General features: G+C 58.3%; 2 protein-coding genes across 7 annotated transcripts; one reads left to right on the forward strand and one right to left on the reverse strand.

Moving 5' to 3' along the window:
• The first annotated feature begins 7,998 nt into the window (after window positions 1-7,998).
• Window positions 7,999-19,316, forward strand: LOC111162462 (hook microtubule tethering protein 2). 6 transcript variants are annotated; one of them, XM_022526897.1, is made up of 23 exons: window positions 7,999-8,133; window positions 8,650-8,735; window positions 8,805-8,877; window positions 9,873-9,923; window positions 10,028-10,160; window positions 10,253-10,320; window positions 10,681-10,743; window positions 11,046-11,126; window positions 11,261-11,421; window positions 11,514-11,654; window positions 12,656-12,857; window positions 13,123-13,233; window positions 13,342-13,429; window positions 13,801-13,870; window positions 14,562-14,699; window positions 14,807-14,894; window positions 14,995-15,000; window positions 15,101-15,135; window positions 17,707-17,789; window positions 17,870-17,973; window positions 18,170-18,280; window positions 18,349-18,420; window positions 18,508-19,316. In XM_022526897.1, exons 1-23 carry the CDS (start codon window positions 8,089-8,091, stop codon window positions 18,655-18,657), a joined length of 2,160 nt encoding a protein of 719 aa, XP_022382605.1. In that variant the 5' UTR covers window positions 7,999-8,088; the 3' UTR covers window positions 18,658-19,316. The 6 variants fall into 6 exon arrangements, with proteins under 6 accessions (XP_022382605.1, XP_022382603.1, XP_022382607.1 ...); XM_022526895.1 differs by having other exon boundaries at window positions 13,123-13,429; XM_022526899.1 differs by lacking the exon at window positions 14,995-15,000 and having other exon boundaries at window positions 14,807-14,900.
• Window positions 19,317-20,761: 1,445 nt separating this feature from the next.
• Window positions 20,762-24,437, reverse strand: LOC111162529 (bestrophin 2). Its single transcript, XM_022527016.1, has 9 exons — window positions 24,286-24,437; window positions 24,083-24,177; window positions 23,159-23,392; window positions 22,910-23,064; window positions 22,498-22,575; window positions 22,167-22,319; window positions 21,998-22,078; window positions 21,648-21,802; window positions 20,762-21,185 (listed from the first exon to the last, which is right to left on the reverse strand). Exons 1-9 carry the CDS (start codon window positions 24,435-24,437, stop codon window positions 20,762-20,764), a joined length of 1,527 nt encoding a protein of 508 aa, XP_022382724.1.
• Window positions 24,438-26,348: the final 1,911 nt, after the last annotated feature.

A 26,348-nucleotide genomic window follows, 5' to 3' on the forward strand; every position in this document is an offset into this window, starting at 1 on the left:
GTGTATCCCCATGTAACAGACAAGACAACTGAGACTTGCTGAGGTAAGGAACTTGCCCCGTATCCCCTGACTACAAGTACTAGAGTCAGAATATGCCGGAGCTGTCCAGTTCAGCGTATTGGCCACTGTCTTGTGGATTTTCATAACCTGAGAGGCATTTATGCTGTACCAAGTGTATGTCAAGGTCTGCAGGCCCCTTCCTGCAGGGTCTAATTTTAATCCGTAGAGGAGGCAGAGGAGTGGAGTGGTCTGGGCACAGGGCAGAGGGGTGGGGGTCGGGGTGGGAGCGGCTAGCTTGCTGAAGTGGGGTCCGGTTGCTCCTGTACTCCGCATGGGTGTTTGAGCAGGAGGTGGGGACTGGGCCGCCAAAGGAGGGCGGGGGCCCAGCCGAGCTGGTACAGCCGGTTCCAGGCCCCTGCCAGTCTCACCCTTGTGGCCTGGGCACCACCCCCTCACGCCGCCCTGCTGGCGCCAAGGCCGGCTGTGAGGAGGGTGTAAGGAGAGCCCCCTCCCCCACCCAGCCCGGGTGCCCAAACCAGCAGCTGGGTACTGCCCAGCCCCTGGGCCTCAGATCAGCATCTGGCTAAGGAGTCTGGGCCCAGACTTCTCCAACGCCCAGGGGCCCGGGGCCTGAGGAGAGGAATAAGGAGGAAGTTCACCCACCCCCACCCACAGGTCTCTCTGGGGCTTTTGGCCTTGAGGGACTTCTCCTTCTTATAAATAGCCTGGTGACCCCCTTGCCCCAGCCCCACAGACCGACCGGGCCCTCACCAGGAAACTGGGCTGGGGGCTGCCCGTGAGTCAGCCAAATGGGCAGGCCAGGGCGAGAACCCACAAGTCATAGCACCCAGCCTCCCGCGTCCCTGCCCCTGGGTGTGGACAGACAGCTGGGCAGGAAGAGGCTGAGAATCACCGAGGCCCTCCCCCAGGAACCCCTGGCCTGCCAGCCACCTCTTTCCCCTACCTCTGCGGTTTGGGGGTCCCTCACCCCCTCTCCTGGAGAGGAAGCTTCTGGGTTTTCTTGGAAGCAGGAAGGAGAGTCTGTCTCCTCAGATTGACTCAGCTGGGCATGAGGGGAGTTTCCTACAAAACTACTTCTGCCCCCCTCCCCACTGCTGGAGAGGTCTTGGGGGGCCTGAGCATGGCTGACATCCTGGGTGTCCCCTTTACAGGGGATGTGGTGAGAAAGTAAGCCCACACCCCACCAAGGACTGAGGCTGATGAGCTGGGCCTCCTAAGGGAAGTGACAAACAGCAGGGAGGGAAGTTTGGGGGGGGGGTAATGTTTGGAGAGAGGAAGAACCGGGATGGGGGGATGGGGGGCACAGAAATAGCCTGGGAAGCACAGAGCCCCACAGCACTCTGCCTGGTCCAGGAGAGCGTGTGTGTCTGGTCGGCTGTGGGTTTGCATGTGGCTGGCCTGTCAGGGCGTGTGAGAGTGTGTGTGAGGCCTGTCTCCTCAGTGCGTGTGTCTGTGTGTTGGCTCAACCCTGCAGGGGTGTGGAGGGCCTTCTGCTTTAGGGGGCGGGAGATGGGTGAGTGTGTGCACACGGTTTAGGGAACAGGCTGCGTGTGGCTGACCCATATGCATTTGTTGTTTTGTGTTTGGTGTGTGGGGGGGTTCACAGCTTGCCTGTGTGAGGTGTGTGTGTGTGTGTGTGTGTGTGTGTGTGTGTGTGTGTGGTCTGTGGCTGGTCTGTATATTTATGTGAGCTCTGTGGTTGTGTGTGTGTGTGCGTGTGTGTGGCTGGTCTATGTGAGCTCTGTGGCTGTGTGTGTGTGTGTGTGTGTGTGTGCGCACGTGTGCTAGCCAACAAGTTCTGTCAGCGTGTCTCTGCACCAGTGTGTTTATGAATGTCCGACTATGGCTTGTTCATGCCTCTCTGTGCTGGGTGTGACTGTCTGGCCAGACCATGTCTGTAAATATGTCCATTTGTCTGCTTGCATCTGTCTAGTCTGTAGGTGGGTCTGAGTTGTGTGTGGTACTGCTGAGGTATTGTGTATCTGGAAGCCCGCGTCTCGGTGTCCCTTGGAGCCTTGGGAGCACGTGCGTGCGGTGTGTGTGGGAGGCTGGGGCTCTCTGTCGTGGTGTCTCTAGAGTGTCCTCTTCATCCACGTCCCTATAGGATTAGGTCTGTCTCTCTCACCTCTGAGTACCTTGCTGATTTGGTGATCTCGTTCGTGTGTGTGTGTGTGTGTGTGTACGTGCCCGTGTGTGCGTGCACGCACCTGTATTGCTTTCTTTTGTGTCAGGATCTGTGTGTGTGTGCGTGTGTGTCTGCACATCTCCCATGCAGCAGATGTACCCATCCTGAGAGCAACTGTCCCTTCTGAGACTGTCAGCATGTGTGTGTTGCCTGCCTGTGTCTGACATCCAGTTCTCTAGGTCATTCCTGTCTATGTGTGTCGTATTTGTCGTATTTGTCACAGTGTGAGTGAGCATGGCTCTGTGTCTGCTGGGCTGTGTGCTTCTCACCTGAATGTCTTTCTATGCCTTTGTTTGTCAGTGTGTACTCTTACCTGTGTCACACACATCCTACCTGTCTGTTTCTGAGCGGCCGATGTCTCCATGTGTTGGCCAGTGTTTCCATCTTGCTCCTGAGTCTGCCCTGTCACTGCCCTATATGTGACAGCTGCCCCTGGGTTGGCTTGCCCAGATGTGTGTCTGACCCTGTCAGTGTCTCTGGTTAGCACTCTCTCTGTGGCCAAGGTGACAGGAGTTTGTGTGTCTGGACTGGGTCTCTTTTGGGGTGACTGTGTGTGTGTATTCTCCTTGCCACCCCCTCCCCCAAGTCTGGCTACCCTGGGCCAAGTTTACTCTGCCCCCAGCCGATTTCTGCCCTGCCCCGGGAGGGGCTGACCCTCTAGTCTGTCCAGCCAGCAGTCCACAGGATGTTCCCCAGACGCTGTCTCCGCCGACATCCCCTCCCTCTGGCCACCCCTGGGTCAGGACCCAGGCGTCCGGGGCAGTGGGGGTGGGGCTGCAGCATGGGGGGGTGGCCTGTCAGGGCCCCGGAATGAGGGTGGGAGGTGGGAAGGCAACGGGCCCAACAGGTTCCGCCTCATTCCTGCCCCGCCTCTCACTTCCTGGGTGCCCGCCTGGGGCAGGGGGTGGATAGGATGAACCCCATGGCCTCAGAGCGCCTGGGTGGGGCACGGCCCACCCCACAAGGACTGGCTTCTGTTGGGCACCTTGACACCCAGGCTGGAGAGACAGGAGGAATCTGGGTCCTACTGCCTGCCAGGCCTCTCCTATTGCTATGCCCAGCTCAGGATGCAAAGCGTCCCCTCTATTATTCACCTAATTCCCACAACAACACAATGGGCCAGGTATAATTATCCCCAGTTTTCATATGGGGGAACTGAGATGGCAACGATGGCAGAGGCAGCATTTGAACCCAGCTCTGAATGCTACCCAAGACCCCCAGCCAGCTCACCAACCGCCTTCCTTCCCTTCTCTAAAAATGGTACCTGTAGGGTGAAGTGTAAACCCAGGCCCCCATGAGGCCTGGCTCAAGGGGGCGCCCGGCTTGGGCTAGCTCTGAGTCAAAAGGGGCCCCTGTTTGAAATGAATAATTAAACGGCTTTAACCGTTTCATCGCCACGATGGGCTCTGCCAAAACTTCCTGTGGGCTGGGGGGGAGGGGTGGGAGCTGGGTTCCCGGAGGCCTGGGCTGTGAGGGGAGGCCCTGCCAATTCTAGGGTGGAGGGAAACACCTCCAGCGACCTTGGCGAGGGCTGGCAAAGGGAACACACCGTCAGCCCCCGGAAGGGGCGCCCCTCTCCCCTGTACCGGGAGGTCCCTAAAACTTGGTTCTCAGCCCCCACTGCCTGGAGGGGGTCTCAGAGTCCGCAGCCCCCTCCCCAGGGGCCTGACTCACACTCGGGGAAAGCCGCGAAGGGTGAGTCACGGGGTGGAGAAGGGGGAGCAAGGTCGGCTGCGGCCAAGGGACCCCCGCGCTGGCCTGAGTCACGCACGCTCCAGCCTCGCTGACCCCCACCCCCTTCCCCCAAGAGACCGGGAGCGGGAAGCGCACTGCCGGTGGACCACGGAGCTGAAAGAAGAGCGGAGCGGAGCGAGCAGGGGGAGGGGAGGAAGTACGCGTCAGGCCGCGCGGGAAGCTCCGGTTCCCATGGTAACCGGGGGTCTCAGCTCCACGGCGGGGGGGGGGAGTTCCTCTCTCAGCAGGGACGGCCCCCGCGCGCTGGGGAAGCCCCTGCGCGCTCCGTTGAGGGGCCACAAGTTTCAGGTCGGGCAGGAAGGGGTTAACGGCGGCCCCCTCCCGGGTTTCACCGGCGCCCAAAGCCCGGGGAGGGGGCGGGGCTATTCCCCGCGCGCCCCCGCGCGCCCCACCCTGCGCTCACCCACGCACACGCTCACGCAGCTAGCCCATTCCCCCGCCCCGCGCTCGCACGCACGACCGCGTCGGGCTTCACGCATGCAGCGACCCCCGTCGTGTCTCACGTCACGCACGACGCACGCGCCCCCGCAGCGCGGGGAGGGGCTCCTCCCGGCATAGAGCCGCGGGACGTGGGGCGTCTGGTGCCCACTGCGCACATCTCCGCCTCCGCTGAGCGCGGTGTCCCCGGTGACTTTGACACCCCCCCCATATACAAGGTCACAAACTCTCCGATGACCTACAGTGTCACACGAACACAGGATACACCTGCCATACACTGGCTCAAACCTTCAGTAGTCCAGCCAGCCCCACAGAGGTCACAGAGAGGATCACACGGACACACAGACACACACGGAGACCCAGATGGTTACACAGGCACACCTGTTATTCTTTGTGTGTGGAGACAGACGGGGCTATCTCCCTACACAGGTGGGTGCTATGTATAGGTACTCTGATAACGCCACACCGTCATCCTCAAGACAAAGTAAGACACAGATACAAAGTCTTGGACGCCAGGACTCCAGTTGGAACACAGCCACCATGCCTCTCACATAGAGATTGTAAAGGCACAGAGACACATGGTTGGAACAGAAAGGACAGCCATGCTGTCCTACAGTCATCACAAATAGGGTACACAATTAGAGTCACAGACAAACCCACAACGCACACACAGGACACTCCGTCATGGGGATGTGGACAAATCAAGGACACACATGTCAGGGTCATGCTATCACAGAAAGCCACAGGGAGAGAAAAGACATGGTCGCACAAAAACAGAACCTAAAGCCACACTGAGGTACTGATTGTCACACACTGTCACACACTTCTCATTGCATGAGAAGTTGGACACTTCTCATACAAAAAAATGACAGGGATGTAGACACACAGCAAGGTTGCGTATAGAGAAGCATGTGCCCCAGTCCCCATCAGCACCCCCACCACCAAATCACAGTCTATTGCATAAATTCCCAGGGCCCCAAGACACAGGCGGATGCAGACACAATGCCTGTGCACACACAATCACAGACCCACCATCTCACACCATCTCACATAAATGTGAGCCACTTTACATGGATTCAGACACACACACACACGCACGCGCGCACGAGGAGGACAGGATGGGAGTTCCCGGTGGTAAGCTGTCAGTGTCTATGGGGCAAAAGGCCTGCCAGAGTCCCTCCTGGTATGGACCATGGTGTCCACCCTGTAGCTAGGTGGACCATGGTGTCCACAGGGTGATGTCCTTTCCCCTTGTCCTGGGGAAAGGACATCATCCTCCAGTTGTGTGCACCCACGATCCCCATCTTAGCCCTCATGACTGGGTCTCTGCCCAGATGTGAAGGCTGGAGGGGATGGGCCGGGGTCCAGCTGTGGCCGCAGGGAGGGGCTGAGTCACCAGCTTCCCAGCAGTACAACCCAGGCTGAACCCAGCTGTTCCTGGAAACAGGCAGGAGGGGGTGGGGTCTCCAAACCAGCTGGGGGCTGCTGGCCCCCACCCACACTCTCTGTCCCTACTAATGGAGGCCTCTGGGGCATCCCCCAAAATTTGGGGCTCCCTCCACCAAAAATGGAGGTTTGCATCTTTCCCCAAAATACAAGGTTCCTGCCCCAACGTGAGGGCTTGTGATCCCTTTCATAGAATTGAAGGTACCCAGATCACCCCCAACAGTGGGGCTCCCTGAATCCCATAACAGAGATTTCACTCTTTCCTGCCAACATGGAAGCTTCCTTTCCCCACAAACGTAAGAATCCCTGCAGCCCCAAAAGAAGGGTTATTGCTTCTCTCCCAAATTGAGGGCACCCAGACCTTTCCTTAAATCTGGGGACTCAGGTCACTGAACATCTAATCTAGAAAGCCCATATCACATTAGAACAATTTAAGTCCATGCCCCAAATATTTGGATTCCCAGATTCTTCCTACACATCATGATCCCTGCAGGTTTTTTGCAAATATCGGGGATCCCGCCCCAAATATGTGGCGGTCACAGCAGGTCTCCCATCACTGGGCAAACAGGCCCTCCCGCAAATAGTCCCAGCACCCCCCTGCTTGTAAGAACCGTGGTTCCCGGCCCATCTTCCACTTTTATCTGGGGGTAGGGTGGCCCCATTTCCCCCGATTGGCAGCACCCCGTCCTCCGGCGGGTGCGGGAAGGGGAGCCAGCGGTAATTGTTCCCACGCCCGCCCGCCGGAAGGCAGCCCAGCCCGGAAGCCGGCACTGCCGGCCCCTGTCCCCTTCCCTCCTCCTCCTCCTCACCCCACTCCCCGGGGTCGGAGGCCGAAAACAACGCGGGAAGGGGGTGTGGGGGTGTAGACGAGCCTGGGAGGCCCCCGCGTGCGTGCGGCTGTGCGTCTGAGTGGGCTGTAACTGGGTTTCTGATGGCAGAGTGACTGTGCTCTTGCGATGCGGCGTGGGGGTGCTCTCATCTTGCTCAACCCGCTCCAGGGCAGGGTCGCGGGAGCCAGACTCAGGGCTGGAGAGAGTAGCACCCCTCCCCTCAGACCTAGACCCACCCCCAAAGCAGAGCCCGCCCCTCCCTCCAGGTACAGCTAATAACCTCTAATTACTGCTCATTACCTTGCCCGCCTCGTGGGAGAGGAGCTGCTGGGGTATTCTGGCGCCAAAGGGTGCGGGCCGGGGCTTTGCCCTTTCCTCTAGAGCCAACTAGAGCCTGTTTCCTCTCCTGCGACCGGGAATTAAAACAGCACCTGCCATCTAGTCATGGGGAGATTTCAACCGCCTATATAATTTAAATCGATTAGCGCAGGAACTGCATACTGTAGACAATAAATGGTGACTGCTATTTTATTAACTACTATTGTTACCACTTTCCTTTGAGTCCCCTCCATCGCCCGGGCAGGGTCTCTGAGGGCACATTGCTTCCCTGCTGGCGGCGCTCCTGCAGTCTGCGCCCCCTGGTGGGCCTTGGGGACTAGGGCGGCCTGGTCCTGGGATCTGAAGCAGGAGGACCTCAGGGGCTTGGGGTTGGGGGTCGGGTGGGGTGGGGTAGCGCGGGTATGGCGCAGGCAAAAGCTTGGTGGAACTAGATCCATACTGGGCAAGCGTGTCTGTCCATCGCCCAAGACCTGAGTCTGGCTGATTCATCCTGCCTTCGACCTAAGGACCACGCTCGTCTACCCTTGTTTACCCCTGAGTCAAGACTCCCAAGTCACCTCCACCGGGAAGACCCCTTTAGGATCTCTCCTCGAAGTCCAAAGAACGTGTTATGGCGGCCTGCCTTTTCCCAGGGCAGATCAGGACTCCGATAAGGTGGTTAGGCAGCAGAATTTCTTCCAGCTGAAGGGAAAGGACGTGAATAAGCCCGTATAACAGGGTGGGACAGCTCCGCCTCACATGATGAGGAATTATCGTGAGGTCTCCGGTACCCCCAAAAGAGCCAAGGAGGAGGGGTAGCTGGGCCACACTTGGGATGTGCAAGCTGGGCCCAGGCTGACCCCTAGCGGCAAGGCGGGCACTCGAACGCCGCCCGGATCCAAGATGGGGGAACTGGAAGTCCGACCCGGCGCCGGGAGATCACGTGTCCGGGGCGGGGCCTGCGCCTAGGGGGCGGGGCGGGGCGGCGCTCTAGGCCGAGCGGGAGGTCGGAGCTGCGGGCGCTCGCTGGTGGCGGATCAGGAGGTGGCTGCGGCGGCGGAGCTCCGCGGCCGGGGTCGAATCCGATCGGGAGTCATGAGCGTGGACAAGGCCGAGCTATGCGGGTCTCTGCTCACCTGGGTAGGTCGGGGGCGGGGCCAGGGACAGGTGTGCGCCCGCTCTTCTTGCCCGGGAGCCCTGGCCTTGGCTAAGTCTACCCCTCTGTTCTTGGGACTGGGAGGAGGAAAGGGTGATGGGCTTGCAGGGCGGTTGGACTTTGGCCTGAGCACCCGCCCCCGTCACGTGGCAGGTCTGCGTGGAAGGAACAGGTGAGGCCCCGCCCCTTCGCGGCTGGGTCACACAGGGCGAGGGCGCAGGTGGGCTGACCTGGTCACGTGGGGCCTGTAGGGACCAGGTGACTCGTGGTTCCGCCCTGCCCTGGTCGCGCGGGGCTTGTTGAACAGAAGTGAAGTGAGGCCACGCCCCCTCCAGTCCCAGGTGTGCAGAGGCCACTCCCCCGCGGAGCTGGTCTGAGAAAGCCATAGGCCAGTCTCCGCCAACTGTGAACGTTCCTGCTGACCGGGAAAGTCTGCAAAAGGAGAATGGTTCTCTTCTCCCAGGCCCTGACTGCCCGTTACCTTTCCTCTTCCTCCCCAGTTGCAGACGTTCCACGTCCCGTCCCCCTGTACCAGCCCCCAGGACCTGAGCAGTGGCCTCGCCATAGCCTATGTGCTGAACCAGATGTGAGTGGGGCTGAGGGGGAGGGTCCGGAAAAGGTCCCCCAGCAGCTCATCCCACCTTCTCGCCCCCAGAGACCCTTCCTGGTTCAACGAGGCGTGGCTCCAAGGCATCTCAGATGACCCAGGTCCCAACTGGAGGCTGAAGGTGACAGGTGGACTCATGACTGGGGGACAGACTGGCAAAGAGATAATCAGGGAAGGCTAAGCTAGATATGTCCTGGGTAATGGGTCAGCTAGACATATGTCCTGGGTGATGGACAGACTTGGCTAGGAAGAGGGATACATGTCTGGTGATGAGCCAACTCTGTTCTTTCCTTTTCCTATGGAACAGGTCTGGGTGTGCAGCAAGGAATAAAAAAGACAAAAACTCGCACACACGCGCGCGCATGCACACACACACACACACACACACAGAAACATTAACTTCCAGTGGCAGTAAGTTCTATGAAGATAATAAAAGCTGGGCCACAAGAGAGGGCAGCTAGGTGTGTAGTTACTCCAGATGGGCTGATCTCCATGTGAAATTTGGAGAAATGGGATTCCAGGCACAGGGAACAGCAGGTGCGAAGTGGGGAATAAGCGTGGGGTATCGAGGAAAGGCAAGGCAGTCAGAACAGAAAACAAGGGGGCAGGAATGGTGGATGAGGTCATCAGGAGGAGGGCAGGCTGGGGCAGGGAGATGGATTCTATTTTAAGTGCTGTGCAAAGTCAAGGGAGGGTTTTAGCAGAGGAAAGACACAACCTGGATTTGGGCTTTGAAAAAGCTCCCTGTGGCTGCTTGGAGAGGAATGGGGGGTAGGCAGCAAGAGTGGAAATTGAGACCAGGTTGGTGCAGTAATCCAGGTGAGAGATGAAGACGGCTAGGGCCAAAGGGTGGCAAGGCAGGTGATGAGAAGTGATTGGGCTCTGGGGACATGCAAACAAGATAGGCAGGGGGACAAGAAGGGCAGGTGACTGGATAGTTCACCCCTAGGAGAGAGGACATTCAGACAGAGAATGGTGCCAAACAGGATGAGATGAGCAGGGATTGGGAAATGAGGCAGAGGGAAAAGGCTGGGATAGGCAGATTCAGAATGGGGGCCGCCTGGCTTGTTCTGGGGCACTCTGGGACCCTGGGCACAACTCCTTGCCCCTCCCTAGGTTAGCAATCTGAAGACCATCTTACAGAGCTTGGTGGAGTACTCCCAGGATGTGAGTAACTGTGACAGGATTTGGGGGATGGGGTTGGTTTGGGAGGAGGTGAGTGTCTGTGAGCCCCCATATCCCCTCTTCCCACCCCCACCCCCTGTCCTCAGGTCCTGGGACATCCTGTTTTGGAGCAGCACCTTCCAGACGTGAGCTTCATTGGCGAGTTTTCGGACCCAGAAGAACTTGGCAAGCTGCTTCAGCTGGTGCTTGGCTGTGCCATCAGTTGCGAGAAGAAGCAGGGTATGCTGGTTCGGAGCCCCCAGGGGACGACCTGAGGAAATCCTCCTCACCCCCTGTCCCCGGGTTTCACTGTTCCCCACCTTGATCCCCAGAACACATCCAGAGAATCATGACACTGGAGGAATCTGTGCAGCATGTGGTAATGGAAGCCATCCAGGAGGTAGGTGGGGGTGCCCAATGTGGCGAGGAGCGCCAGGGGAGGGGACACCAGAGCAGAGGCCACTGGGCACAGGCTCGGGCCTGGTAAGGTCTGGGCTCTTCCTGGAACTCAGCTGGCCAGATTTCCCTGTCTCATGTGTCTGCCAGCTCTTCCCAGCTTGGAGTCACAATTTTGCACCCTCAAAGGACCCAGCCTCCCTGCTGGATCCATGGCAGGAAGGCAGCCTCTAGACTGGGGTTCTTGGGGAGAACTGGTTGTGGGGACAGGAGGATGGAGAGATCCTTAGGCTGGAGCATGGAAGCTTTAATGGCCACCCCCAGAGGGCCCAGCTCATCTCCATGTCCTCCTGCCCCACTTCAGCTCATGATCAAAGACACCCCTGACTCCCTGTCACCAGAAACATATGGGAACTTTGATAACCAGGTAAGAGGTGGGGGACCTTGTTAAAGGTCCAAGCCCATCGCTGAGTCTCAGGGCTGCCTCAGGAGGAGGAACTTGACCTTAAACATATAGACTCCCTCCATCCCTCAGGGTTCTCACCTCTTCCCTCGTTCCCATGTCACCTTCCCTCCAGTGCCCTGGAGTCCCAGCCCTCTGTGAGGTCCAGAGGGTTTCTGGGCTCCTCCTCTCTGCCACTAGAGGCACCAGCCTCCCCCTAGTCTCTTTGCAGGGGTGGGGTTTCCCTGACTTCCTTGCCCCTCCCCACCCTCCACTCCCCTCCTCAGTCCCGAAGGTACTACTTCCTGAGCGAGGAGGCCGATGAAGGGGATGAACTTCGGCAGCGCTGTCTGGACCTGGAGCGGCAGGTGAGAGGTGGGGCGGGGGTACGCAGGTGCTCCTGGGGCCCAGCTGCTCGCCTCGGCCTCGTTCCCCCGCACTCTGTCTCCCCCACCCCCCGCCCCTTGCCGAACTCCAGCTCCTGTGCACCTCCTGCCTGCAGCTGGTGCTCCTGGCCGAGGAGAAGCAGAGCCTGGTCCAGGAGAACGCGGCGCTGCGGGAGCGGGCTGGCCGGCCAGAGGGCGAGGGCGCCGAGGGCCTCACTGCCAAGAAGCTGTTGCTGCTGCAGTCCCAGCTGGAGCAGCTGCAGGAGGAGAACTTCAGGTGCTGTCAGCTGGGGCCCGGGCCATCAGGCCAGGGGGTCAGCCCCGCCTCCAGTGGTCTCAAGCGTCCCTCTCTTCCCGCCCTGCCCCCAGGCTGGAGAACGGCAGGGAGGATGAGCGCCTGCACTGTGCAGAGCTGGAGCGGGAGGTCTCGGAGCTGCAGCAGAGGAACCAGGTGCTGACCAGTCTAGCCCAGGAGGCACAGGCACTGAAGGATGAGATGGACGAGCTGCGGTGAGTGGCCAGTCCCTGGGTCCTCACCTCACACACTTGTTGCCACCGTGTCTCTCTGATGCCACAGTTCCTTGAAAACCCCCAGATGTCCGGTGAACCTGCACCATGTCTCCTAGACTCCACGGGGACCTCCTGAGTCCCCCTGTACTGTCCCTGGACTCCCCCGTGTCTTCTGGACACCACCAAGGTTCCTGGATCCCTGGTGCCCCCCAAGACCCCACAGTGTGCCCTTGGGATCCCACATTATAGTCCCCAGATCTTGGTGCATCCCCACGACCCCAGCTACCAGCTGCCCACCCCTGTTCCCTTGCTGCCCAGGTGCCATCGTGCCCCAGGATCCTGTTGTGCCCTCCAGGACCCAAAATGCAGTCATTCCTGCCCTCCCAACCCCCATGACCCCTCTGTGCCCCTCATGATAGGACTGTCCCTTCTTAGGACTCTGTAGCACGCCTGCGGCTCCAGAGGACTTGGTGGGCCTCTAGAACACCCACTTCCTAGACCTCACCATGCCTTCTGTAACCTCGGAAGGCTCCCCTCTGACCCCCAGCACCCCTGTAATGTTAGAGTGTCTAGTGAATCCCTACTGCACCTTAAAGGACCACAGAGGCCTCTGCCCTGAAGTTCCCCCCATGACCCCACCATGCCCTCATTGATCCCATAGCCACCTTATAACCTCAAAGTGTCCTAGGAGCCTCGTCAGAGCCTCTGGGCACCATCATTCCTCCTGGAACCCCTCAGTCATTCCATATCCCCCGAATCTGCCCCCCCATCCCTGAATATGACCCTGGGCTAACCACTGGTGCTTAGGGCTCCCTCTATGCCCCTTAATGACTCCCCAGCATCACCAGGCCCTGGCTGACTCCTGACCCTCACGATCTACCACCTTGAACGCACACATCCCCAGGTGACATGACCTCTTCCCCTTGGTGGAGGGCCTTAGATCCAAGCTGAACCCTGAGTCCAAACCTAGGCCTCCTCTCCCAACTTGCCTCCTCCCCCAGGCAGTCCTCTGAGCGTGCTGGACAGCTGGAGGCCACGCTGAGCAGCTGTCGGCGCCGGCTGGGTGAGCTGCGGGAGCTGAGGCGGCAGGTGCGGCAGCTGGAGGAGCGCAACGCCGGCCACGCCGAGCGCACCCGGCAGCTGGAGGACGAGCTACGCCGGGCCGGCTCGCTTCGTGCCCAGCTCGAGGCACAGCGACGGCAGGTGCGGCAGAGACCAGGGCAGAGCCTGGGGGACCGGGTGCTCCAGGCCACTGGACCCCTCACCCCTCTCACTTTGGCCTATCCTTGGGGTGGCTGAGCCCCTCCCCCAGAGCCCTGTGTCTCTCATTTTGGGTAGCGCCCTTCAGTCATGTCGGCTCCTCCCTGGGCTTGGAAGCCTCACTTCTATCAAGTTCTCTGTGTCTGGCTTCTCCGGCCCCATGCCTCCACCTTCCAACCCTGCCTCCTCACCCCTCCTCTCTGTTCAGGTTCAGGAACTTCAGGGCCAAAGGCAGGAGGAGGCTATGAAGGCTGAGAAATGGCTTTTCGAGTGTCGAAATCTGGAGGAGAAGTACGAGTTGGTGACAAAGGAGAAGGAGGTGAGTCTGAAGTCCCGCATCCAAGCCCCACCCTGTCCATCCTGGCATAGCCCAGTCCCCAGGAGGCCAGCCCTCCCTCCAACGGCGTCTTGCACCCTGTGCCTCCAGCGGCTGCTGGCAGAGAGGGACTCCTTTCGGGAGGCCAATGAGGAACTGCGCTGTGCCCAGCTCCAGCCCCGGGGGCTAACCCAGGCTGGTGAGTCGGAGGACTGTCAGCCCTAGGGCCTGGGGAAGGGGGGCCCTAAGGTGCTGTTAGGGCAGACAGAAAACCAGCACCCCAGGGCTTGTCTAGGCTGGGGCCAGAGCTAGGCCACTTTGGAGACAGGCTAGAACGGAGAGAGGTGGCAAAGGCTGACAGGAGGCAGGCGCTGACCTCCCAGGATCAGGGTGGGGCAAAGGCAAACCCACGCCACGTGTCACTGCTCCCTGTCAAGCTGGAAGTGAGACTTGTGTTAAGCCAGGCTCTGGGCCAAACTTGAGTCCCCAGAGATGATTCTTGGAAAGAGAACCCTAGGGCTGGGGGCAGGAGCCGTGCATCAACCTGAAGACGTTTCTGACATACTCCAGACCCTTCGCTGGATCCCACCTCACCAGCTGTGGAAAACTTAGCAGCAGAGATCCTACCTGCGGAGCTGAGGTACGCTGCGGTCGCTCAGAGCTCTGTCCGCACCCAGAGCCCACCCCTCGGCCCCGCTCCCAGTGCACGCACCTACTACTGGCCTGGCCTGCTGTGCTGGGATCCCCGATCCTACCTAGCCTGGCTCCTAGGCCAACTCATTCCTAATTCGGCCCATACCTGGTCGGCGCTCTAGGCCTTATGGGTTGCTTGCCTCTCCAGGATCCAGCCTCAGTACACAAATTAGGTCCAACCCATCTGGCTCCACTCACGGAGCAAAATTCCTTCCCCCAGCCCCGCTCACATCGGACTCTGCCCCCAGGGCGTAGTGCTGTCCTCAGTGTAGCCCGTGCTGGGCTCAGTGCCCCGTGTCTTGCCCAGATGAACTCCCCCAGCCCAATTCTTCCCATTTCTGCGTCTGTCATTCCGCAGCCTTGCTTTTTCACAGCCACAGCGGGATCCTCAATGTTCTAACCCGCTCCCGTGGCCCCGCCTTTGCCTGGCTCCACCCTTAGGCCCCGCTCAAAACTCCGCCCATTTTGGTCCCCCGCGCTGGGTCCCCATTACTCTGATCCGGCCCCGGGGTCTGGCTGGGCTCTTTCCCAGGGCTCTGTCCCTCTGCCAGCCCTGTCCGTCCCAGTGTCCCTGCCAGAGCCCCGGCAGGCCTGCGGGGTGACCCGTCTCCAGCCCCGCTCACTCCCGTCCTCGGCAGGGAGACGCTCCTGCGGCTTCAGCTGGAGAACAAGCAGCTGTGCCAGCAGGAGGCGGCCTACCGGGAGCGGCAGGAGGAGCTGCAGCGCCACCTGGAGGACGCCAACCGCGCGCGCCACGGGCTGGAAACGCAGCTGCGGTGAGGACCCACCTGGTGGAGGGCACCCCCCACCGCGCGCGTGGAGGGGGCGTGTGAGTGGGGGCAGAGGGCGGGCGCAGGCACTCAGCAGCCCCGCACTCCTGCAGGCTGAACCAGCAGCAGCTGTTGGAGCTGCGGGCGCAGGTGGAGGACTTGCAGAAGGCCTTGCAAGAGCAAGGGGGCAAGACTGAGGATGTGAGTGCCCACCTCCTCCCTTCCTGCCCCCCTCTCCTGCTCCCCCCCCCCGCCCGTAACCCTTCTCTCTCTCCTCCCTGCTGCACGATGTCCTCTGCAGTCGATTGTAAGTACCGTGGGCCCAGGGTGGCACCCCCTGCCCTCACCCCTGGAAGGAGTTGGGAGCTCTGGACCCTCATTCACCCAGTGCATGTTCTCTCTCCCAGTCCGCCCTGCTGAAGAGGAAGCTGGAGGAACATCTGTGAGTCCCAGATGGAGGGCATTCCTGGGGGGGCGGAGCTGGGACACAGGTGTGGAGGACATTAGTTGTCTGTGGGGATTTATTTATGAGGAGAACCAGTCAGCCAAAACAGAGAAGGATCAGATCAAGTAGGGTCTTAGGGGCCAAGGGAAGGAGTATGAACTGCTTGGGGGGAACAATGGGGGAAACAAAGGTGATTCTCACTTTTTACATTTTATACTGTTAAAAAACTATTTGGGGGGTGCCTGGCTGGCTGTCGGTGGAGCATATGACTCTTGATCTTGGAGTCATGGGTTTGAGTCCCACATTGGGTGTAGAGATTACTAAAAAAAAAAAAAAAATAGTAATAATTAAAGAAAAAAACATTTTATTTGGTTTATATTTTTAAATTTTACTTAGTCATTTGAGAGAGAGATAGCACGAGCAGGGAGAGCAGAGAGAGAGGGACAAGCAAGACTCAGCCGAGCACAGGGCCTGACCCAGGGCTCAATCCTTTGACCCAGACATCATGACCTGAGTGGAAATCAAGAGTCAGATGCTCAACGGACTGAGCCAGGCAGGCGCCCTATTCTATTTTATTTTTTAAGATTTTATTTATTTATTTGAGAGAGGGCACAAGTGGGGGGAAGGGCAGAGGAAAAGGGAGAGGGAGAAACAGGTTTCCTACTGAGCGAGGAGCCCAATGCAGGACTAGATCCCAGAACCCTGGGATCATGACCTGGGCCACCCAGGCATCCTCCCTGTTTTGTTTTGTTTTGTTTTGTTTATTTTTTATTTTAAAGATTTTATTTATTTATTTGACACACACAGGGAGGTCACAAGTAGGCAGAGAGGCAGGCAGAGACAGAGGGGGAAGCAGGCTCCCGGCTGAGCAGAGAGCCCGAGTGGGGCTGAATCCCAGGACCCTGAGATCATGACCCAAGCCGAAGGCAGAGGCTTAACCCACTGGAGCCACCCAGGCACCCCCGCCCCACATTTTATTTTTTTAAGAAACTATTTTTTTGAGGGCGCCTGGGTGGGTCAGTGGGTTAAAGCCTCTGCCTTCAGCTCCGGTCATGATCCTAGAGGCCTGGGATTGAGCCCCGCATCGGGCTCTCTGCTCAGCAGGGAGCCTGCTTCCTCCTCTCTCTCTGCCTGCCTCTCTGCCTACTTGTGATCTGTCTGTCAAATAAATAAATAAAATCTTAAAAAAAAAAAAAAAGAAGATGGCTGGGAAATTTTGCCCTATGAATAGTTGTTATTGTTGTTGTTTTGTTTTGTTTCAATAAATACAGTAGCTCTTGTTGACTAGGGTTCCATGGGGAAATTAGGCCTTACAGAAAATGATTTGCTTGACTTCTGCCAAGGATAGATTGTAGCTAGTACCAACCCAGAGTGCAGACAAAAGTTATTTCCTTACAGAGGATGGATATATGGAAACATCAGGGCTTAATTCTCCTGTGAAATTCCAATCCAGGAGGGCTGGCCTGTAATGTCTTTTTGTGAATGTCATAATGTATATAAGTTATTCTTTCCGGTGCCTGGGTGGCTTAGTTGGTTAAGCATCTGCCTTCAGCGCAGGTCATGATCCCAGGGTTCTGGGAATCCAGTCCCACATCCGGCTCCCTGCTCACCAGGGAGTCTGCTCCTCCCTCTCCCTCTGCCCCTCCCCCAGCTTGTGGTCTCTCTTGCTCACTCTTTCTCTCAAGTAAATAAATAAAATCTTTTAAAAAGTCATTCTCGGGATGCCTGGGTGGCTCATTTGGTTAGACGACTGCCTTCAGCTCAGGTCATGATCCCGGAGTCCCGCATGATCAAGTCCCGCATCGGGCTCCCAGCTCCATGGGGAGTCTGCTTCTCCCTCTGACCTTTTCCTCACTCATGCTCTCTCTCACTGTCTCTCTCTCAAATAAATAAAATCTTTAAAAAAAAAAAAGTCATTCTCTCTAGGTATTTGCAATTTCAAACAGTGCCACAAAGTAAAACCTCATATGTGCTTCATTTTGCTTCTGTGCAGATATGTTGACAAAGTGGAATTGGGGACCTAGAGGGCACATGCCTTTATAATCTTAGTAGACATAGCCCAAGTTTCATGGTTAGGTGTTAGACCGAGCTCCATATCCAGCGCACGATAATAATCTCACCTACAAGGAGTGTTCTTAGATCTTTGGGGTTTTGCTGCAGGTGGCAGAACTATAAGGTTTTACACCTTGCAGTTTCTTTTTGTTAGAAGAAATATGCCTGCTAGAAAGATCCCTGGCTGCTGGGTGGAGAAAGGCACTGAGGTTGAATGTAGAAGAGGCTGGCATGGGGTGACGGTGGCTGGGCCAGCATGTGGGCTGGGGAATGGAGAGGAGTGGACGCACAGGGGGCTGGCACAGGGGCCACCTGTTGAGGGGCGTGGACAGTTGTGGCTCCGATGGCTTAGGGGATGATGGGACCTAGGCGCAGCGCTTGTCTTGGGGGGATGGCACCCAGGTCTCTGCAGCCAGGCAGGTGCATGGTGGCCGGCGGGGAAGGCTGTGGCCATCAGTGGGAGAAAGGTAAGGGGGCCCAGCGGTCAGCCTGCTGCTGCCCATCCTCTGTGCACAGGCAGAAGCTGCATGAAGCGGATCTGGAGCTGCAGAGGAAGCGAGAATACATCGAGGAGTTGGAACCGCCTGCTGACAGCGGCAGTGAGTGGGACGCAGCAGCTGGGTGGGGCAGGAGGGCCCTGAGCTAGGTGGGGAGCTGAGGGGTCCCCTTGTTCCCACAGCAGCCCGGCGTATTGAGGAGCTGCAGCATAGCCTGCAGAAGAAGGATGCGGACCTGCGGGCCATGGAAGAGCGCTACCGCTGCTACGTGGACAGGGTGCGCACGGTGAGCACCCTGGGGTGCTCCATGGGCCTCCCACCAACCCGTGCCTCCCACCAGTGTGCACCTCTCTGCCTCCCACTTCTGCACCTGCCGTACCGCCATCGTATCACAGACTTCTGCACCATGCTTAATGCAGCCCAAGGAGTCCAAGGCCCTGCAAGGCCAAGGTCACCCTGCCTGTGTCTTTCCCAAACCCTAGGTCATGCAGACCCTGGAACCCAAACAACGACCATCGGGGGGGCCACCCCCAGAACTTCACACCCTGAGGACACAGCTCCGGGAGCGGGACGTCCGCATCCGGCACCTGGAGGTGGGTGGCCTCGTCACTTCTCACTGTCCCCAGCATATCCAGGCCCCTGATTGTTCCCTCTTTGGCAGATGGACTTTGAGAAGAGTCGAAGTCAGCGGGAGCAGGAAGAAAAGTTGCTCATCAGTGCCTGGTATAATATGGTGAGTGCGTGTCTCTGTAGTAAGGGTTCTGGGATGTGCTGTGGGGCTCAACTTGACCCCAACCATCCCCCCTCTTCCTCCCTCCAGGGCATGGCTCTGCAGCAGCGAGCTGGGGAGGAGCGGGCACCCGCCCACGCCCAGTCATTCCTGGCCCAGCAGCGCCTGGCCACCAACACTCGCCGGGGGCCCCTGGGACGCCTAGCATCCCTGAACACGCGCCCCACAGACAAGCACTGATGGACCTCGGTATCCTGCCACCTGCTCAGCCAGCTGGGGCTCAATCCGACTTGGATTCCTCCCAGCTCACCTGCGGCCCAGCATCCAGAAGGCCTCAGTCAGCAGCCTGAGAGCCTTAAGGTCATGACTTCTGCCCTCTGTTCTCTGAGATGGGACAAGAGTTTGGGATAAAGCTGGAGGCAGGGGAGGGCCTGTTCTTTTTAGCAATGTGATTCTTACCCTTGATTTTCAACCTGGGGTTAATGAGATGCCAGGGGAGAGAGTGATTTTTATATTTGAGAAGAAAAACAATAAAGATTTTCAATCTGCCCTCGCTGAACTCTGGGCGCTGAGAGGAGGGAGAGAAAACAGGCCAGGGACTCAGAGCATTGCTTTTTGAAAGGACTGGCTTGTGTTCTTACTAAAGCATGAGTGACTGACAGCACCCACTGGGAGGTGAGAACCATGTTGTGTCTGTGTAACTGTATGGGTATGTGGTCGTTTTTTTGAAGAAGCTTCAGACAAAAATTCCTGCCTTATGAAGCTATTGTTTCTCATGAAGGGGGACAGACAATAAACAAAATAAAATAAAAGTTTGATGTGAGAAGTGCTACAGAGAAAAAGAAAGCAGTCAGAAGTGATGGGGATATGGGATGTCCATTTGGGATGGGGTGATTTTAAGTAAAAGGCCAGCAGAAGCAGCCTCACCAAGGAAGTGACATAATTTAAGCAGAGACCTGAAGGAGGTGGGGGGTGGGGTGAGTGTGTAGGTATCTGGGAAAGAGTGTTCCAAGCAGTGGGAGCAGGATATGCCTGAGGCCCTGCGATGAGGCTTTGCTTCGTGGTTAGAGGGATAGTGAGGAGCCCAGTGTGGAGTGAGTGAGGGGAGGAAGGGAGAGAAATGAGGGCAGGGAGATTGTGAACTGCAGGGAATACTTTTATTCCAAGGGACATGGGAATCACGTAGGTCCTAAGGAAGGGAGGGACAGTACCTGACTTAGGTGTTCATGGGCTCTTTGGCTACTGTAGAAGAAACAAACTGGGGGTGTTTAGGGCCGGAGCTGGGAGACAAGGGCAGTGGTTCCTGGTCCCAGTGGGTGGGTGACACTGGGGACTCTAAGATTTGGGCCCTAGAGGAACAGGAAATGGTCGGATTCTAGTTACAATTTGAAGACGGAGCTGATAGGATTTGCTGTTAGGTGGACATGGAGGGGGTAAGAGAAAGAGTTGGAGAGGATTCCCAGATTTGGGTCTATCACCCAGAAGGACAAAGCCAACAGATAGGTTGGGGAAGATTTGGGAGCCAAGAGGGAGCTGGTTTGGGGGGCATGTTCTGTTCAAGGTGCCGCACGGAGGTACCAAGCAGACAGGTGGCTCTCCCAGTCTGGAATCTGGAGAGGGATCCTGGTTGGACGTGTGAATTCACCATATGATTGAATTAAGACTGGGAGCACTGAAGGGGTATCAGAGAATGCAGGGACTTGGGGCAGAGAAGTCACTTGCCTAATCATAAAACAAGACTGACAGGAGGAGGCTGTGGTCTGGGGACCGGCTGGTACAGTAATGAATGAGTAAAGCCATGGACACTGATGGGGTCATTTCAGAGGGCAGAGTTTGGGAAGAAGGAGGCATCGTGTGATCAAAGAATCTAGAAGAATTCTCAAATCTTACTTAGTCTAATTCCTGGCAGGAAAAGTCAGGCTAATAATGTGTGTAAAAACCACTAACATTTTATTGAGCACCTATAATGGATCGACACTCTAAAGTCGTTATTTCATCCCCATAACTCAATGAGGTAGGCACTCACATCTCCATTTTAAGGAAAAAATAAAGGCAAGGCACACTGATGGGTCCTCTCAGGCGGTGGAGGGAGGGAAGTAGAGCTAGTGGGAAGGACCAGCTGTTCAAAGAAGCTGGACGAATCCTTCACCCTTAGCCCAGTGCCTGGCCCACAGGAGGCGCTCCAAGCCCCAGTACCAGACGTGAAGGACTGTGTGCAGGAGGCGGGAACCAGTCAAAATAGGGCAGGTAGAGTCCACAAGCGGCTTACGCAGATCCGAACTGCTGCCTGCGTGCCCTGTCGGGGTTTGTGTCCCTGTCCTTGGGGATCCTAGGCCTGAGGGCCTCAGGCTAGACTCTCCTCCTCCTCGCCAATGGGGCTGGGCAGCCAGGGAGGAGCCGGTCCCCGCGGCGCGGGCATAGGCACGGTTGTGAAGGGCTCGGGGGCGGGCCCCGGGACGGGCATCTCGGGGCCGACGGGGAGCTCCGGCTCTGGCTCCCGCAGGCCGGCGTCGAGCAGCGGGTCCCCGCAACCGCACTCCGGGGCCGCGCCGTCGGGGGCGCCTGCGCACGCGCAGCTGGCGGCTGTGGACGTCTCAGACACGCAGCTGTTCTTGCGGCGCATTAAGGACAGGCGCCGGCCGAGCAGGCCTCCCGCGGCCATGCCTGCGCCTATCGGCAGGAGGCGCTGCAAAAAGTCACCGTGCGCCTCGCCCAGCGGTCCGTCCGCACCGTCCAGCCGCTGGAACTGCATGTCCTCTTTAGCCAACCTGTCGGACGGACAGTGGTGCAGCGTTGCGACCTCGCTGCTCTCCTTGACTGACAGAGACCGAGACACGCTGGTCCTCCTGGTTCCACCCACACCTTTGTCCCACTTATCTCAAAAGACCTTGGTCCTTCTCTCGAGAGCCTGCTTTCATCCTCTGGGTTTGGCTAAGCTCAAACTTAGCCCTTCAAGCTTCAGTTGTGACGGCCGCGTCTCCGGCACTGCCTCTGGCCACCCGTCCAATCCTCATAGGCCTTAGCGCTTAGGTCTGCCCCCAATCAGTGGCCGTCCCAGACCTTGACCCGGATCCCTAGCCCCCATTCTAGTCCTCACAGATTTTAGGTCTTAGCCCCGAATCTCCAAATTGGCCCCGTCCTAGTGTCCTATAGCCCCTTCGGTTGGATAATCCCCTCGGGGCCAGAAGCCCCTCCTGCACCGATGGGCCCCGCACATCCCGCTGGCTCACGTGATATCGAAGGTGGAGCCCTGGAAGGAGGGCTGTTGCAGCAGGAACGCTGTGGCTGCGGTGTAGGGGGCGCGAGCCTCGGTGGCGTCCCAGTACAAATCCTTCTCCAGCATGGCCAGGTCATCATACATCTCGTCCACGGCCAGCATTGACACCTGCGGGCGTGGGCATGAGGGGCCGGGTGGAGCCTGGCACAGCACAGGCACCGCGGGGTGGACCCCTCAGGATGGGTTAGGAGTATGGTGACCAAAGAAAGAAGGATGGTTCAGAGTCCAAGCCCGGGCAAGTCTAGGCGGGTGGTGGGGCCAAGGCTGGTTTGGGAGCCCCGGATGATCACAACCGAGTCTCACCTGGAAGTTGCGGTCGATCAGAAAGTTGGTCTCAAAGTCATCGTCGTCTTCTCCGAAGGGATTGATGAGCTGCTCGGCTACCTGAAGGGGGAGGGAATAGTCTGGTAGAGAGCCCTGTGAACCCGTGCCTATCCCATCCCCGGGGGCCCTACCTCTGCGCCCCACCCACCTTGAGCCAGCCTGCATAGAAAAAGAACTGCAGCAGGGTGAAGATGGGCACGCACAGGTCCAGGTTGTGGCCTTCGTAGCCCTGAGCTGGGTCCAGGAACTGGCGACCGATGAGGCAGGCCAGGAAGTAGCTGTACACAGCTATGGTCACCACCTGGGGGGCGGAGTGGGTCACCAGGTCAGGGTTCTCCCAGTCTCAGGAGGTCTTGGAGAGCCGAGGACTAGAATGCGGTATCACTGATAGGGGGTCTTAGCTGACCCTCAGTCTTTCCTTGAGACCAGTGCGTCAGAGCGTCTGATGCCCGATTTAAACAGAGGCATGGCAGGGTTACCTGGGTATAGACAAGGGGTACGCTGATCCAGTCGTAGTGAAAGAGCATTCCACACTTGCCCCGAAACACAGTCAGCTCCTGGGTGCAGATACAAGTCACGAGAGGGCCTGAATTGCGAGCGCACACAGGGGATCAGGTGTGAGTAGGTATGTGGGCTGGAGGTGAGTGGTTACCTGGTGGGATGTGGGCGTGCGCTTCTGGGTCTCCAGGGAGAGTACATAGTGGGGAGTGTACATCTGGGGTAGGGATACTATGCGCCTGGGAGTTGGCCCCCCTAGAGATAAGTGTGCACCTGGGGACTGCTGGGTAATGGTGTTGGGAATCTGCCTCGTGGGAGGCCGCCATCTGACACAATTCCGGAGAGGTGTAATTTCCCTGGAATTTTGTATGAATGACCTCCCGGCGGGCCCACCTCGAGCAGCAGTTTAAGGGCGCTGTTGTCGCGGATGCGGCCCTCGCGCCGGGCCTGAGCAGCCAGGTTGGAGAACCAGACGCAGGGCACCCAATATTTGTTGTAGGACGAGTTCAGGTTCTCGAACTTCTTCCGCTCTTCCCGGGTCATAAATCCTGGAGGGGGTGAAGTCGGGGTGGGTGGGAGGTTACTCGTCCCGTCCCCTGTCCTCAGCCCCGCCCCCCTCCCGGCTTCAGGGCGGAGCCTCACCCGCCTCCACTACGTGGTCGACGGTGGGGAAGCGCTTGAACACCGCGGTGCTGACTGAGCGCAGGATTAGCACAGCCGAGAGCCCGGCGTAGCGCATGAGCGTGCGCCTATAGAGGCGGCCCCGCTCGTCGCGTCCGTGCACTGTGCCTGCCACCACGCACATGAGCGCGTCGGGCAGCGGCATGCATAGGTACTGGTTCCACCAGCGGTGCACCACCAGCGTCACGTAGAAACCTGCGGGACAGCCGGCAATGGGGGGGCTAAGTGGGGATCCTAGGGCCAGGTCGTGGCAAGAGGGATGATACACGATCTGCAATCAGAGATACCCGGGAACGCTTGTCACCCACTCACCTCTCGGGGCCACCTGGGCTGGGAATCGGGGGAAGGGGGCAGTCCTCTGGTCAGAGAGGCTAGAGCAGGCTGGGTCACCCTGGCTATTTGATTGTCACCTGGGATGTGGGATTGGGATCTCAGTATGGAGATGGAGACACAGGGCCTACAAAGACAGGTTGTCACCCAGGGTTGGGAGCATGGGGATCTGAAACTGGAGGCTGGGGTCACGTGAAGTCACTGACTTGTCAACAGAAATGTCCTCCCGGCTGCCCTTGAGAGGATGGAGTCATATGGGGTCACTGGAGGGGTCCCTGGGGCCCGACATGTAGGGAGCCATTAGGAGTCTCATGCAGACACAGTGGGGAGACCCTGAGATGGCCAAGGATAAGCCTATGTATGGGTGACACGGAGCTCTCGTGGCTTACTGTAACCAGGTGACATCCAAGGTCTCTGTAATTGGGGCCACATCTGGCATGAAAGATGTAGAAATACAGGTCTGTTGGGGTTGGATTTGAGGGGGTAGTCTTTTGAGGAATGGGGTCTCCAAAAGGCCTGGAAATGGGTTTCTGGGGAACTCTGGAGCAAACGCACCCAGCACGAAAGAGACAGGAATGAGACTGGCATACTGGTCACAGTAGATGACTAGCTTCTCGAAGTAACGCTTCTGCTCTTCTGTCAGCACGAAGCTGCGAGGGAGGGGGCAGGGGGTCACAGGAGAGCCTCCCTCCAGGACACACCCAAGGTCCCTTCCCTAGGCTCCCTGGCCGGCGCCCCCCAGCCCAGGGCCGCCTCACCGATAGGCGGCACTCAGCGCCATGTAGAGCCCGAGGAAGCAGACAAGCTCACGCCACAGAAGTTTGTAGATGCTCCCGCGCCACAGCAGCAGCAGCTGCGAGAATCCTCCGAAGCGCGCATTGGCCACGCGGGCTGTGTATGTGACGGTCATCGCAGCGCCGGGCCGGTTGCACCGAAGGAGAAGGGGCTGAAGCGGACCCCAGCCTGTGGGCGGAGGAACGCACCCCCCGGGCTGCGGACAGGGGCGGAGAGGTGCGGGCCAACTCAGCTTGGTGTCCCCTCCCGCACCGTGGTCTCCTCGGCCACATCCCGAGCCCAGGTTCCGGTCTCCTCCCAAGCGTGCTCAGTCCGGCCCTAGCCCCCCAGTCCTTCCCAAATCCCCTCTGACTGGCCTCCCTCTTCCCAGGGTTCCTGGCCCCAGCATCTGGCGTCTACCTCTCCAGGTCCTCTCCACCCTCCACCCTCCACCCTCCACCCTCCAAGACCCTTGGGTCCCGGAATCAGCCCCAGTAGCCCTCTATGCAATCCCAGCCCCCTTTCCTGGGCTCTAGCTACAGCCTTCCCCACTCCCTGAGTCCCCAGCGCCTCAGTTTCTAGAGTCATAGGACTCCAGCTCTTCCCCAGCCTAGATCCCCTTCTACAGGTCCCATCTCAGCCGGTCCCCCACCTCACCCCTACAGCTCCCAGTCTCAGCCCATCCTCCACCCCTGCACGCCCTTCTGAAGCCCTTGGAAACCCAGTCCCCAAGCCTCCAGTTCCCCAGGCTCTGTCCCCCAGGTCCTCTCCTCCGGCTGGTCTCTCCCCTACACAATCCCAACTTAACTGCCCAGGTTCTGTCCCTTCCCCCTTCTCATGGACCCACCTGGACCTTTCATCTGTCCATTCCCCTCCTCCCTTCAGAGCCCTTAAGTCCCCACCCTGAGGAGTTTGATGGATTCCTGCCTAAGGACCCGTCTCTCCTCAGGATCCTGTTCCCCAAGGCCTGGGCCCTTCTCACCTGGTGCAGGGTGCAGAGACAAACGGGGCCAGGGACAGAATGGGCGGGTGACTTCAGTGTTAGGTGGGGCTGAGGCCAGACTCTGGGGGGAGGGGGCTGGGGAGTGGGCGTGGGCAGCCCCTCCCTGGCCCGCCCCCCCCTTGGCTGCAGCCTCAGAAGTTTGTTTGGAGAAGTCCTGCCAGTTTGCTACCTGGGGCAGGGGGAGCAATCCGCCCTGTCCTCCCTCGCTCCTCCCTGTCTCTGTCCTAGTTAGTCACTGGCCCGTCCAAGGGATCTTGGACCTAAGCTGGGGGAGGGGGCAGTGACTGTCTCCTTCCCAGCTCCAGAGACACACACACACTGCGGAGTGAGGGCGTGTCACTCCGCAAGGATGCACATACAAAGACACACCGTAGACCCAGACACAAGCTGAGCTTCTTTTAACACAACCTCCCACAACTGTGGTAATGCAGAGGGCAATCTACACTGTCACAAAGACTTACGAAGTCACACAAGACACGGGTAGCTCTACCCACCCCCAACATTTGAATATGGGCAGATGGACCCTAACCCATCAGGCTCTCGGATCTCAGGTATCCATCCATATGGGACTCCAGCCACTCAGGACCCGGGACCCCGCATTCCCTCATGATCACACCATGGGAACAAAGATATGCAAGGTCACATAACCGCTAAGCGCAGACCCCAGAATGCCTTCACGCACACAACCATACAGCGTCATACGGGAGGGACCATATATTTACTCCCCATCTCTCCTGCACAAACTCCGAGCTGTGGTCACACACCAGATGCAGGCACACTTGCTCTCAACACAGTGGCACATGGTCCTGGGGTCAGAGCAGGGTCCCAAACACACTCCTACAACAGAGACCCCTCCCCTACAGTCCCACAGACCCTTCTAACCAGATGGGCTCATGCCCCCCCCCCCCACGAAACTCATCTGTATTTGCACAATCAGTAATAAGCCATTCCCCTCACTGCTCCCTCACCGCAGTGTGCCAAGCACCCACACCCATACACACACCTCAGTTCTCAGATACTCTCAGTACTGCCATGAACACACAA

The sequence above is a fragment of the Enhydra lutris genome, unplaced genomic scaffold (assembly GCF_002288905.1).
Source record: "Enhydra lutris kenyoni isolate GAN:26980312 unplaced genomic scaffold, ASM228890v2 scaffoldscaffold92, whole genome shotgun sequence".
Taxonomy (NCBI): domain Eukaryota; kingdom Metazoa; phylum Chordata; class Mammalia; order Carnivora; family Mustelidae; genus Enhydra; species Enhydra lutris.

Coding starts and splice junctions, on each gene's coding strand:
- LOC111162462 (XM_022526895.1), top strand. CDS start 8,089: ATGAGCGTGGACAAGGCCGAGCTATGCGGGTCTCTGCTCACCTGG. Junction 10,321..10,680: donor TAATGGAAGCCATCCAGGAG/GTAGGTGGGGGT, acceptor GCCCCACTTCAG/CTCATGATCAAAGACACCCC. Junction 13,871..14,561: donor ATCCTACCTGCGGAGCTGAG/GTACGCTGCGGT, acceptor CGTCCTCGGCAG/GGAGACGCTCCTGCGGCTTC.
- LOC111162529 (XM_022527016.1), bottom strand. CDS start 24,437: ATGACCGTCACATACACAGCCCGCGTGGCCAATGCGCGCTTCGGAGGA. Junction 24,178..24,285: donor GCGCTGAGTGCCGCCTATCG/GTGAGGCGGCCC, acceptor CCTCCCTCGCAG/CTTCGTGCTGACAGAAGAGC. Junction 23,393..24,082: donor TCCTGTCTCTTTCGTGCTGG/GTGCGTTTGCTC, acceptor GCTGTCCCGCAG/GTTTCTACGTGACGCTGGTG.